This window comes from Cladophialophora psammophila (assembly GCF_000585535.1).
Source record: "Cladophialophora psammophila CBS 110553 chromosome Unknown aczJe-supercont1.17, whole genome shotgun sequence".
NCBI classification, from domain to species: Eukaryota; Fungi; Ascomycota; class Eurotiomycetes; order Chaetothyriales; family Herpotrichiellaceae; genus Cladophialophora; species Cladophialophora psammophila.
The window spans coordinates 786,335-799,350 of record NW_006912938.1 but is presented as its reverse complement, the minus strand read 5'-3'; the positions used below and the strand labels follow the sequence as shown (position 1 = coordinate 799,350).

The window sequence follows — 13,016 nt, the reverse complement described above, 5'->3', positions numbered from 1 at the left end:
TTCTCACTTCTACCTTGATCGATGTCCGAACGAGAACTGACGCAATGAAGTTCTTCAACGCCGGTCAACAAGTGATACTGTATTTGTTCCTCAATCACGGCGGTGGCCGGTAAGATTTATGGTTCAGCCGGACTTCGTCTCTATCTGCTGACATCTCCCCACAGACAAATGCAGGAAGTCCTAGCAGACGACCCCAACAACCTGACTGTCCTCCTGAAGGTCAGTCCCAACTTGACGCTCTCGTTACAACCCCAGCTAAACATGTGTATTAGGTGCTCTTTGCCGAAGAAATATACTACATCTGGATGCATTTCTGGATCAAAATCTGCTTCCTGCTCTTTTACCTCCGTCTGGCCAGCGCGAGAACGTTCCGGATGCTGGTTTACGGCACAATTGGACTGACTGCTGCAATCACCGTCACCATTTGGCTGATATATTGCCTTCAATGCAAGCCTCTACAAGCCTTTTGGTATCCAACTCTATATCCCACGGCAAAATGTCTTCCGTCAAAAGTGACATACTTTGTGCCAGGAAGCTTGGTAGGTCGACACCTTCAGAAGACGCGTGGCCTTTTCATGGGCTGACAATCACGATTATAGGAGCTCTTCCTCGATTGTATTATCCTATTCCTTCCGGTCACTGTGTTTTGGGGCCTCCAGATGACCTGGCGCCGACGACTTGCTGTGTACTCAGTCATAACGATGGGAGGAATTGTTGTTGTCGTGTCTGGCCTGCGACTGATCGTGGTCAATCAATTTGCTACCAACCCTGATTTCACCTACATTCTCGGACGGATGATCCTCATCTCAGCAGTCGAAATCCAGGTTGGCATATTCGCCGCAAATATGCCGGGCATCAAAGCATTTTACACAATTTGGAGGAAAGGCGAATTGTCTTCAAATGGAACAAAGAAATCCCAAGGCAGCGCAGGCATTGTCAGCAGCGGCCAGGCACATCAGCTCGCGACACTCTGGAACAAGCGTAGTGACAAGAACAAGACGGTCGAGGATGACAAGACCACTGATGGTGACGGTGACGGCTCTGAGCGCCGCCTTACTCGGGCAAGGTCGTCCGAAGAGTTGTCTACTGCGGGTGGAAAGGGTACGATCACCGTCGCCACAGAATACAGCGTGGCAGAAGATGAGGAGTATCGACGCCCACGACGACACTCGTACTATCACAACACAGTCCCGGGCAATTTGAAATGAACTCTGAAGTTCGGTGGTGAGAAAGAGCCTGAAGCAGCAAGTCGTGACAATACAGAAACTTTGGATGAGCGCACCTGGAGCCGATCACCGACAGCTACATTACCAAGTATTAGCAGGATAAGGATATCGAAGATGGAGGCCTATTCAACTTCGCGGCGGAGGGTCGATAGCAAAATGTAAAGTAGGGATAAGCCAAGGGCGTGTTGGCTCCAACAGTCGCCGCAAGGTGCCAGTGCCACCGTGAAGGTGCCGCAAGCCCTCTTGAGACTAGAGAAACCAGCCCTTCTGCGGTTAATTGGGTCCAAGGGCTGGGGGCAGACAAGTAAGGGGCCAGCGGGTGTGGAAACCAGCAAACAATAGAAAATGATGTGATGGTGCTCGAGTCAGTCAAGCAGCCAATACTACATGCGTCGTGGTAGAGCCACTTGCATTAGAAACAGGGAGCATTCCATCCCTTTTCGTGCATCAAGTCTGGGGAGCAAGAAAGGCTCCTCTGTTTCTGTACTACACAGCCTCTGGACTACTTGTCACCGGTGCCGCACCGTCTGCCCCCCCTGGAGATCCAGTCCACGAGCAGCAGCGAGCATACTCGTGGCTGGGGAAAGGAATCTCACAACGACGGCCCAAGGTTACCCTCATACAGCGGTGCCAAACTCAATCCTGCACAGAGTGACTGACATGGCATCGCCAGGTGTGGTTTATGCGCATAGCGTGTAGTGCTGCTGGCATCTGCCGGTTATCGGACATTGCAGTCCGAATCCTATTTCAAAAGGCTATAACGATATATAATGGTGACTTCTATCGTCAGAGAGAAACTGACATATATAAAAACTATTTACCGCAGTATCCGCCATCCACAATCAGACATGCCCCTGAGGTGAAAGTATTTGATGGAGCGGCCAGAAAGAGCATAGCGGGCACCAGATCTCGAGGCTCACCCCATCTCTGCGCCGGTACTCGGCTCATGAGATATTCAATCATCTTCGGGTTGTCTTGGTATTGAGCGGTCATGGCAGTCCTCATAAATCCCGGGGCTATGCAATTCACCTGGATACCTTTGCTCGCCCACTCATTGCTGAAAGCTTTGGTCATCTGCAGCACGGCGCCCTTGGTGCTCGAGTAGACGCTCGTATTGAACCCGGCTTGGTAAGAGGTGACAGAAGCAATATTGATGATTTTACCGCCTTTGCTATGGGCCATGAATTTACGGCCAACTTCTTGCATAGAGATGTAAACTGCTTTCGCATTTACCTCGAACAACTGACAAAAGAGGTAAGTTTCTGATACTTCTTGTGGAATGAATCAGGGCCTATTGAGTTTAGCCTCACCAGGTCGATTTCGTCGTCGGTTGCATCCTCGCAAAGATTCCGCCGCATAACACCGGCGACATTGATCAAAATATCGGGCTCGACCCCGGTTTTCCATATCGACTGATAGCATTCTCGGAGATTCTTGGCGTTTCGTAGGTCGCAATGGAAAGCTGTCACTTTACCTCCGACTTCTTCGACAGCAGTCTTCAAATTAGAGGACAGTGGGTCATTGGGGGCTTCAATGGAAATGATGTTCGAGACCCCTGCCTGGGCCAGCGCGCCAGCCAATGCGGAGCCCAAGCCGCCTGTTACGGGTGAGTGACTGGGCATGACAGGAGTTCCAAGGACTTTGGAGAAACATGGTATTACCTGTCGCACCGGTCATGATGGCGATCTGCCCCTCGAGGGAGAACATGCTGGTGAGATATTGTGCTGGCGTGGTTGCCATGATTGCTTAAGTACAGTCGGGGTTCTGCCGAATAGGGAGGTAATTGAGTATAATTTGCAGAGAATCCGTACTGCACAGGCGACTCCTAATATGGGAACTTCGGAGAAAAAAAAGTACAACTCCCAGATGCCTCGTCAGATGAGCCGAGACATATAAGGTACCTCGTGCAAGGGGTGAGGAGTAGCCAGTACAGCCGGGACCGGTGCGGAGATGTATGGGGAATTCATCAGATATCTATACCCCGCTTCACGTCTTTTTTGGCTTCTTCAATCACTTACCGGCGTGCAGAATCAGCGAGTGCGCTTTTAATATTTGGAGGAAAATATGTTGATGATCTTGTGCGACAAGGTTCAATCCCAAACGATGCTGCGTCTAATATCCGAAACCCCTATGGCTGTTCACCCTCGTAAGGCTCTCTCTCAATTCTCAGCGGGAATTGAGGAGAAGATGGTATTAGGCGACTTCCTCGGCTCATGGAGAAGAATTTACCCTATCGATATTGGAGCAGACAGTGCGTAGTTCGAACGACAAGCCTCCCAGGCCTCCTTTTTGATGCAGCCTTGCCACAGGATTCATATTTCGCGCCAAGCCCAGCCTTGTTGGAGACCCCTCCAATGACGAAAGTGGTTCAAGCATCATCTCCTCCTTCAAGCTCGTGTAATGTGCTTTCAATTTATGTCGCAGCTGTCGAAGAAAACTTGTCTGCAATCATCAAGACATCGCAACTGACTGCCTCTTTGGCTCACTCAGCGTCATGTCTAACTTCGACCCAAATGCGATCCTCCGTGGAGCGCAACTCACCGTCGTAGGCGCCCACCGAGCTTTGCAAAACCCAGAGCTTTTTACCACGGCACACTACCATCAAGCCGCCGTTGCTGTCTGCGCAGGCCTCGCTATCCGAATAATTCTCAATATCCCAATTTATATGGTCAAAATTCTCGTCTGGATAATATCGTTATTCGTCAATCTCGACCACGAGACGTGGGACGACAAACTCATATCAGGCTTGGACTTCATCTCGAAATCCGTGCTCCAGGTTCCGTTCTTTCTGATGATGGTCATGGGCTCTGTAACCCCGACGCTGGACAACCTGTTCATGGAGTCCTTGAAGTGGGTGGACACCACATACGTGCAGAAGCACAAATCCGACGACCCGGCCACACTGCGGGGAATGTATTACCCAGCGCTCAAGATGTATCCAACGCACGGCGACAAGGAGAAGAAGGAAAAGCGATCACTCATTGATGGAGTCATTCTCTTTCTTGCCAAATATGGCCGACGAGCTGCAATCTCTCTGGCCATCTACGCACTCACCTTCCTCCCTGGGATTGGCCGCTTCGTTCTCCCCACCGCCTCATTCTATACATTCAACAAAGCCGTTGGACCTGTGCCTGCCGGCATTGTCTTCGCAGTTGGCCTCATCGTCCCAAAACAATACATGGTCCACTTCCTCCAAACTTATTTCTCGAGCCGGAGTCTCATGTCCCGCTTGTTGGAGCCCTACTTCCACCGCATCCGCTTCACGAAGCAGCAGAAGAAGATTTGGTTCATCGACCGCAGCGGCGTCTTGTTTGGCTTCTCCGCGGCTTTCACAGTCATGGTAAAAGTGCCCCTACTGGGCGTGCTGATATATGGCATTGCGGAAGCGAGTACCGCGTATTTAATCACCAAGGTCACGGAGCCACCACCGCCACCAGGACCGAGTAGTCAAGAATACATCGAGAGTGAGGTGAGGTGGAAGAATAAGCATTTGTTCTTGAATTTGCCCTTGGATCGGTTGGATGAGCTCAACGCGCGCATGACGGGGGCAGAGAAGGTCGGGAGAGTGGAGGGTACGGAGATCCCCAGGAGGAAGTTTACATGAAGGCGGATGTTGCTTCAAGAATGGTTGAACGGCTGGTTGGAGCGCTATACACATGGGACTTTCTCGTGGGTGGATCAAGCCATGGCAAGTTATGGAAACAACAGCAGGTCTGAGGAAGAAAAAAAAAAACAAAGTAGATGAGATGGCGTAAGGGTTGTCTAGGAATACATTTTGATTGATCATTGATGATGTGGCCTTTTACATCTCCGACGTAATCCGCGCACCAGCGCATGGGAACTACCCATTATAGAGCCCAGGAAAGATAGACACCTCCGCCAAAGGAGTGCCGCCCAGTCCAAAGAATCTCGGAGCAACCAGCTCACTTATACTCGTAGAAACCCCTGCCGGACTTCTTGCCCAGCCATCCAGCATCCACATACTGCCTTAAAAGCACGCTGGGTCTGTACTTGCTATCCCCTAGACCAGCATGTAGCGTCTCCATGATTGCCAGACAAGTATCTAGACCAATAAAATCCGCAAGAGTAAGCGGGCCCATGGGCACATTTGTACCATTCTTCATAATATTGTCGATGTCCTCTTTCTTGCCAATGCCCGTCTCCAAGCAAATGATGGCTTCGTTAATATAGGGCATCAGGATTCTGTTGGCGAGGAAGCCGGGACTATCCGCCGAGACGGAGCAAACCTTGCCCATCTTTTCGCAAAATGAAACGGCGGCTGCGAGCGTTTCTGGAGAGGTTTGCAGGCCCGAAATGATCTCCACGCCTTTCTGGACGGGCACTGGGTTCATGAAGTGTGTCGAGACAACCCGCGACGAAGCAGAGGTATCCGTAGGATGCTTGGTCGTTGCCCGCGCAATCCTGGTGATACTTATACTCGATGTGTTTGTAGCGAGAATAGCATGTTTAGGGCATATCTCGGCCAATTCTGCAAAGATCTTTTCCTTCAATGAGGGGATCTCGGGAACGGCTTCGATGACCATGTCCACGTCTGCTAGATCCGACATCTGAGTGGTGGGCTTTAATCTCTCCTTTGTAGCTTTTGCGATCTCTTCGGTAATCTTTTGCTTCGAGACGTCTTTTGCGAGGAGTTTGTCGGCGAATGCTAGGCCTCGGTCGAGAGATTGTTGGGAAGTGTCCACGAGTGTTACAGGGACTTGGGCTTTTTGAGCGGCGACGAGGGCGATTCCAAGACCCTGTTTTACCGTTAGAAAATTGTAGATTTCCTTCACATTTCCCAATGCTAGAAGCATACCATTTGGCCTGCGCCAACAACTCCAAGCTTCTTCACCTCAAAGCCCATTGAGGGCGTGGAGGAGAATTGGCGGTTGAGAGAGGCGAGCCTCTGCGAGGCAACCGTTGACTTTGAAGAGGCCATCGCCCTGGACGATAACCTCGACAACGAAGCCATTGTGAAAGGATCTGTGCGCCGTCTCTGCGTATACTTGTAGAGGAATTCGCGGTGTCGAGCTAGCGGTCTTTAAAGATGCCGACGTGCTTCCAAGCTCCCAAAACGCCGGGATTTCTCCTTGAAGCACCCGCCACGCAGGTCCCACAAGTCGGCGAGACAAGTGGCCCTTATCGGGGACCGAGGCTTGACGATAAGGGCTGGATTATGCGCTTGGAGTCTCTATGATCTGCCGGATCCTTTTTTACGCGTCAAGGGCGTCGAGACGCGTCTCTTCCAACATCGACCCCTTGTTGAGGTCAACGTTCTGTATTCTCGCAACTACGGCATGACTGAACAAGATGGACCCAATCGACGAGAACAATCCCTTCAGCAAGGCCCAGACCGTTCATCCTGAAGTTCGGGCATATGTATACAGTCTGGTTAACGCCGTACGTGTTTCTCGGTGCTGTTGACAGAGAAATATTCTAACGTCAGCTAGCTTGGTGGTAGTAGTACAGACGATGATGGCCACTACGTCCTCGGCGACGATGCGCTCGCGTGTCTTCGAGATCTCAAGCGCTGGTTGAAGCTGTACGACGAGAAGAACAACCGACTCGACGTCGCGAGATGTTTGGCAGAAGCAAAGCTCGTCGGGGGAGACCTTGTGCCAATCCTCGCCTCATGGCCCGAAGACGGCAAGGAAAACAAGCTCAAAGCCAGAGTTGCGCTGGCATGCTTAGAAGTACTTGTGCCCTTGACATGGCCATTAGAGACTACGGGAGAAATGACTCTTAACCATCACCGACATACACCCTACATTCAACAAGCGCAAGTCATCTACAAGGCCGCGATCCTGGGCTGTGATACAAGCAGTATCCTCCGTCAGGTAGTGCGAATTGGCCTTCCTTCGATAGCCGTGGCACGGGACGAGAGAACGAGTCGGGACGAGGGCATTCTCAAGCTCCTGCTCTATTTCTTTCGAAACATCGCCGTCATTCAGCAAGTTCCCAATTTACCCAGCCAGGGCTTGGATTCGGAAGTCTCTAGATCTGCGACTATAGAGGCATTTAGGGACCAAGATGTCTTTGCTTTGCTTTTAACCATCTGTTCAAATATGGGCGAAGATTTCAATTTGCAGGATGTCATTGTGTTAGACATCATCTTCAACCTGATCAAGGGTGTTGATCCAAAACGACTGTGGATGACCCAACAACAGAGGAAAAGTCAGGGTATCACTGATCTCGGGGCTGCCCTGGCTGTGGAGGAAAGCAAAAACCGAGCTACGAAGAAGCATCAGTGGAGCAGGCATGGCCGGTTTGGAACTATGCTATGGGTGAAGCGAGACGGAGAGAAGATGTCGGCTGTTTCGGGTCAAGACAACCTCAAGGGCGATCAACAAGCACTTTTCAACATGGACAAGTCGAAGAAATGGAGCAAGCCGCAACAAAAACGCAGGGACATCGACCATACTATCCACGATTTCGACCACACCACACATCTCACGGATCCGGCATCTGAGAAACTACGGAACTTTGTCGACGAGTTCCTTGATTCTGGATTCAACCCATTCTTTACACATCTTCGCAAAGCCATTGAGCGAGAAGCAGAACGTTTGCTGGATGTCAATTATCGCCAGTTCTTCTATGCGGTAGCATGGTTTCTCGAAGCCGAACGTATCCGACGTGAGACGCAGAAGAAGGAAGTCAAGCCAGACAAAGTCCGAGATGACTTCACCGATGAAAGTTATTCAATTGTAGCGGCTGTTCTCAATCAGGAAACGTTCATTATGCTAAATCGATTCATGCAAGTGTCCTTGGATAACAAAGAGTGGCAGGATTTGAATGCCTGCATGCGGTGCTTCACCCAAGTTTTGCTTACAGTGCAAGAGATGGTACAAAGCCCCTTGGAAGAAGACCAAGAAATCGCAGACAACATCCAAAATCGAATCTTCTACGAGGAAACGACGCATGACCGGGTAGTGGAAATCCTGAGAGGCTACAAGGATCAAGGCTTTGGTTACCTCGATGCCTGCACTGAGCTGGCGCACGTCTTCTTGCGCATGCTGGAGAGATATTCGAAAGAGAATGTTGACATGCAGATACGCTCTCGTCGGAGGGCGAAGAAGAAGCGGAAGGAGGAAATGAGAATGGCGGCTCAACCTGGTGACGATCCTACTGCAGATGATGAAGACTCTGAAAATGAAGACATTGCCGATGTTGTTCAAGTCTCCAAAGAACGAAAATTTGATTTCAACCGATTCGCAGCAAAGTTCTCCACCCAGAACTCAGTCAATACCTTTGTCTCTCTTACGACATTCTACCGAGATCTCAGTATCGAACAACTTAAACGTGCACATCGATTCTTTTATCGAGTGGCCTTCAAGCAAGATCTGGCTGTCCTACTGTACCGCATCGACATTATAGCTCTTTTCAATAAGATGATCAATGGCCCGGACGGTCTTGACAAGAGACATGCAATGTACAAAGAATGGTCGGAGTTTGCAAGACAGGTGTTCAAAAAAATGTTCAAGAAGATTGATCAAAGACCGGAACTGATAGTGGAAATGCTGTTCAGCAAGATCAACTCGACATTGTACTATCTCGAATACGGCCAAGAAAAACAGACGATAGCAGCAAGCCGAGCTCCTGCAGAGCTAGAAGTCAGGCCAGCACCCGGAAGAGACGTCAAGGAGCAGATCGGAATTGTCGTCACAGTTCTTTTGAAAGATGGCAAGACAGACCTCGTGCGATGGGTCAAGACAATATTAGGGAACGCCTTTGACGAAAGGCATGCTTGGGAAGCAGAGGCCGAGGCCCGGAGAGCGGCAACCATCGAGGCCGCGCAAAAGGATGGTGAAGGCACCCCCGAAAATGTTGATGTTGGTAAGCCATCATACATCACAGTGCATCCTTCGTCAGAGAATATCAAACTTGCAATGTTCAAGAACGGGCGATTGAAATTGTTGATGCGCCTCGTTGACTTCGACATGCTCGGAGATGAAGACGTGTTTGGAGTGAACTGGATTGTGCCTGGGCACGTCTCAGCCGGACAACTTGCAGAGTACAAGGCCACAATCGAACAATATGAACAGACGCCATGGCAGGGGGAGGACGAGAACGAAGAAGCCGAAGATATGATCCGTCGTGCAAGAAACAAGGAGAAAACAAGTCAAGATGATGAGGACAATGCACCACGTGGCGCGTTCGTTGATGATTCTGAAGGCGAAGAGGAGTTTCTTTTCCCCGATAATCCACGGATAAAGAAAACCAAGAATATTCTTGCAGAGCTCCGGGCAAAGCGCAAACGAAAGCGAGGCGATGATGATGACGGCGAGGACGACATCGACGAAGGACTTGCAGCCGAAAGAAGAGCAGCGCGACGAGCAGCCGCATTGGACAGGCGACGCAAGATCAAGAGCGAAGCCTACATTAGGGACAGCGACGACGAATCAGACGAGGAGAAAGATCGCCTATTCTTCGAGCAGGAAGAGCAGATGCGAACGAAGTATGCAGAGAAGATTCGGAACGAGCTTCGAAACCAGACTGGCCTGGGTGCCGGCGAGAAGCAGTCCAAAACAGCAAGCAAGGGAACATACAATAAGCGGATGCCTCAGGCCGATGAAGAGCAAGATAGTAATGACGATCTGCTTATGGCTGATATCGATGACCACCACACCGAGACGGCTTCGTCACAGCAGCGAAGGGCGTGGGATAGCGAAGATGAGGCGGAGGATGATGGCGATACTCCGATGTCATCCCAAAGTGCAACAGCGAATGTTGATACGAGTGAAAAGACAGTTCTCAGAGAGCTAAACCAACCACGCGCAGCTGCAGGCTCTCTCCTAAAGGCTGGGCAAGCAGAGGCAGAGCTCAGCGACGAGGACGCGGATGTGATACCGACAACGAGACGGCGGCAGATGATCAGGGGAGGCTTTATTGTGGACAGTGATGATGATGACTGAAAACGAATGTCTATGGCAGCCAGTCATGGAGGTAGGGAGACGTCGCTGGGGACCAGTCAGTTACACTTGGACAACTGGAAGTTGTTTCTCATGCGACTCTGATAATAACACCAAGAATGCAGTTCCGTATGACAGGTCTACGTCAGCCTCGTGGCATAGCCTTCATTGTTCTTTCATTCTTTCAGTCTCACCATCGTTCTTCATATCAGCCCTCGTGCCTTGGGATTCTATTTCAGTTTTGTGCTTGAGAATTATCCACACATACCTAGTATTGCTGCCGATAAGGAGAGGTTGGCACATCGCTACACAGTCTAAAAAGAGAAATGATACTCGAAGTGCCGCTGTATGTATGTAGACTGCAGATGGGAACCCATGGACGAGGACCGATTTCTGAGAGTTTCCAGATTGTACATGCTATTTAAGGGAGAAAGGCAGAGAATTTCGCAACGTGTCGGGATCCGCCGAAGGCCCTTAAACGAACATCAACGGGACGCCGATTGGCTGCCACCTTCGTCTTCTCTGGACCTTTTTTTGCTTGCTTCTTCTTCCATTCGTACCCCCTGATAAGGACTGTCGTTCGTTGCTACCTTGAAGGAGGTAAAAGTTGCTGGGTTCCTGTTACTCTTTGGTCCTTCCTCTTCTCTATTTACATGCTCGCACTCTCCCTGAAAACTTAGACTCTTCCTGGACTCGTTTCAGACACCAACATTGCAGATAGACAGAAAATGACGCAGAAACGAATTTATTTTGGTCGATTCATTTCCACGCCGAAGCCTGATGAGCTTCTGATACGGACGGGCGCCGTGCTCGTGGATAGCAAGAATGGCAGAGGGGTCATAGAGAAGGCAGACTGGACTGTCAACGGGCCAAATGATGCAATTAGCAAGTTCGGCGTTGAGGTACCGGTTGTGACGGCCGAGGAGAGCGGATTCTTCTTTCCTGGATTTATTGGTAGGTCATGCCTTGCCGACAACCTCTGGCACAGCAGCTGTGTCTGTCGACGATGACAAAGGGAGCAACAATTGTCGCTGGCACCCGAAGCCAGAAATGCAACGCCCAGAAGGGGATGGCCGGGGAATAAGGCAATAAGGCTGACCGCTGTTCCTATATAGATACCCATATACACGCTTCGCAATACCCCAATGCTGGAATATTCGGAAAGTCCACACTGCTAGATTGGCTGACCACATACACATTCCCTCTGGAGTCATCACTTGGCAGCGAAAAATCCCCCATGTACAACGACTCAATTGAGCCGCCTGACCCGTTAGCTCGCGCCGAAGCAGTCTACAACCGGATCATCTCCAAGACACTCTCACTTGGAACGACAACGGCGTCATATTATGCCACCATTCACCTCGAGGCGACGAATCTCCTTGCTGACATTGCTTTCAAAAAGGGTCAAAGGGCCTATATCGGACGGGTGTGCATGGATCGACCCGAGGCGTGTCCGGAATATTATCGAGACGAAAGCACTGAGGAGACGATAGCAAACACCAAAGCCAGCATCGAATACTGCAGATCTCTGGACCCCTCAGGAGAGCTTGTGGCCCACATCATCACGCCGAGATTCGCACCAAGCTGTCTACCCGAAACACTATCCCAACTAGGCGCATTAGCAAAGGAAGAGGATCTAAGAGTCCAGACGCATATCTCGGAGAATCTGAATGAAGTGAAATGGGTCAAGGAGTTGTTCCCGGATCAATCGAGTTACGCAGAGGTGTATGACCATCATGAGCTGCTGACATCACGAACAATCCTTGCGCACGCAGTGCATCTCAGCAGGGAAGAAATGCAACTCGTCAGGCAGAGGAAATCAAAAGTCAGTCACTGTCCCGCGAGCAATAGTGCCCTGGGGAGTGGATTTTGCCCTGTGCGCACGTTGTTGGATGAAGGGGTTGAGGTCGGTCTGGGCACAGACGTCAGCGGCGGATACAGTCCCAGCATACTCGATGCGGTTCGAAACGCTTGCATTGTGAGCCGGCATGTTGGGTACTTGAATGACGGTGATAGCAAGTTCAACCTCAGTGTTGCCGAGGGATTGTGGCTCGCTACAATGGGTGGAGCGAAAGTGGTTGGTATGGAAGGACGGGTAGGGGGATTCGAGGAAGGTATGTATTGGGATGTGCAGGAGATTGTGATGGGGGACGTCGATTCCAGTGGACGAGCAGCTGATACAGGGGTGGACGTCTTTGGATGGGAATCTTGGGAGGATCGGGTTGCCAAGTGGGTATGGAATGGAGACGAGAGGAACGTGAGACGGGTTTGGGTTGGAGGAAGGTTGGTACACGAGAGACGGTGATGGGTCTTGGGAGAGATAGATGCCACTGTCAGGATATCCAGCGGGAATCCGGTGTCTGAGATGGTGGTGATGGTGGTGATGGTGCTGTTCGTGCTGGGCTCGCTGGATGGCATAATGTCTTGCTTATGTAACGGCTGATGCCCCGGTCACGTGTATATCACATGCTCTGGCACATGGTGGCGAGCAGTGGATATAATTTCCACCCGAATTCCATCCATCCTGCGCCCACGCCTGCGCCTGTGCCCATCGTCATGCCTCACGTTTGATCGACTGCGGCGGCCAAAAAGCTTGAACCCTTGCAACCCTCTTTGCCATTTCACGTGCGTTTTTATTCGATCAACAATGGTCATTGTCTCCTTCTTCTCACCACCCACCTCAGTCTCATTACTCTCATTTCCCTTACTAGTTGCAGTACGCGTTGAAATAGTACCGCCTCCATTCGCCCGGCAAGTAGGTTGCAGAAGCAATGTCTGGTCCTCGTGACGTGCTCACTGGCTGGCCTTGGATCGATCATCCTCACCCTTGAGCTCCTCTAGCCTAGGTAGCCTCCACTGCGCCCCCACGAGCCTCAAGGTC

At 50.8% G+C, this 13,016-nt stretch overlaps 6 protein-coding genes across 6 annotated transcripts; 4 read left to right on the top strand and 2 right to left on the bottom strand.

Annotated features, from left to right (window-relative positions):
* Positions 1-44: 44 nt before the first annotated feature.
* On the top strand, positions 45-1,208 carry A1O5_09902 (uncharacterized protein; the record flags this gene model as incomplete). The annotated part of the gene is made up of 4 exons (XM_007750480.1): positions 45-109; positions 165-219; positions 273-539; positions 600-1,208. The coding sequence occupies 4 exons, from the start codon at positions 45-47 to the stop codon at positions 1,206-1,208; spliced, it is 996 nt and encodes a 331-aa protein (XP_007748670.1).
* Positions 1,209-2,039: 831 nt separating this feature from the next.
* On the bottom strand, positions 2,040-2,966 carry A1O5_09901 (uncharacterized protein; the record flags this gene model as incomplete). Its single annotated transcript, XM_007750479.1, has 3 exons — positions 2,040-2,468; positions 2,537-2,823; positions 2,888-2,966. 3 exons carry the CDS (start codon positions 2,964-2,966, stop codon positions 2,040-2,042), a joined length of 795 nt encoding a protein of 264 aa, XP_007748669.1.
* A 754-nt stretch (positions 2,967-3,720) lies between these two features.
* On the top strand, positions 3,721-4,830 carry A1O5_09900 (uncharacterized protein; the record flags this gene model as incomplete). Its single annotated transcript, XM_007750478.1, has 1 exon — positions 3,721-4,830. One exon carries the CDS (start codon positions 3,721-3,723, stop codon positions 4,828-4,830), a length of 1,110 nt encoding a protein of 369 aa, XP_007748668.1.
* Positions 4,831-5,149: 319 nt separating this feature from the next.
* A1O5_09899 (3-hydroxybutyryl-CoA dehydrogenase) lies at positions 5,150-6,198 on the bottom strand (the record flags this gene model as incomplete). Its single annotated transcript, XM_007750477.1, has 2 exons — positions 5,150-5,983; positions 6,043-6,198. 2 exons carry the CDS (start codon positions 6,196-6,198, stop codon positions 5,150-5,152), a joined length of 990 nt encoding a protein of 329 aa, XP_007748667.1.
* Positions 6,199-6,536: 338 nt separating this feature from the next.
* On the top strand, positions 6,537-10,138 carry A1O5_09898 (replication fork protection complex subunit Tof1/Swi1; the record flags this gene model as incomplete). The annotated part of the gene is made up of 2 exons (XM_007750476.1): positions 6,537-6,626; positions 6,677-10,138. The coding sequence occupies 2 exons, from the start codon at positions 6,537-6,539 to the stop codon at positions 10,136-10,138; spliced, it is 3,552 nt and encodes a 1,183-aa protein (XP_007748666.1).
* Positions 10,139-10,863: 725 nt separating this feature from the next.
* On the top strand, positions 10,864-12,440 carry A1O5_09897 (guanine deaminase; the record flags this gene model as incomplete). The annotated part of the gene is made up of 2 exons (XM_007750475.1): positions 10,864-11,089; positions 11,251-12,440. 2 exons carry the CDS (start codon positions 10,864-10,866, stop codon positions 12,438-12,440), a joined length of 1,416 nt encoding a protein of 471 aa, XP_007748665.1.
* Positions 12,441-13,016: the final 576 nt, after the last annotated feature.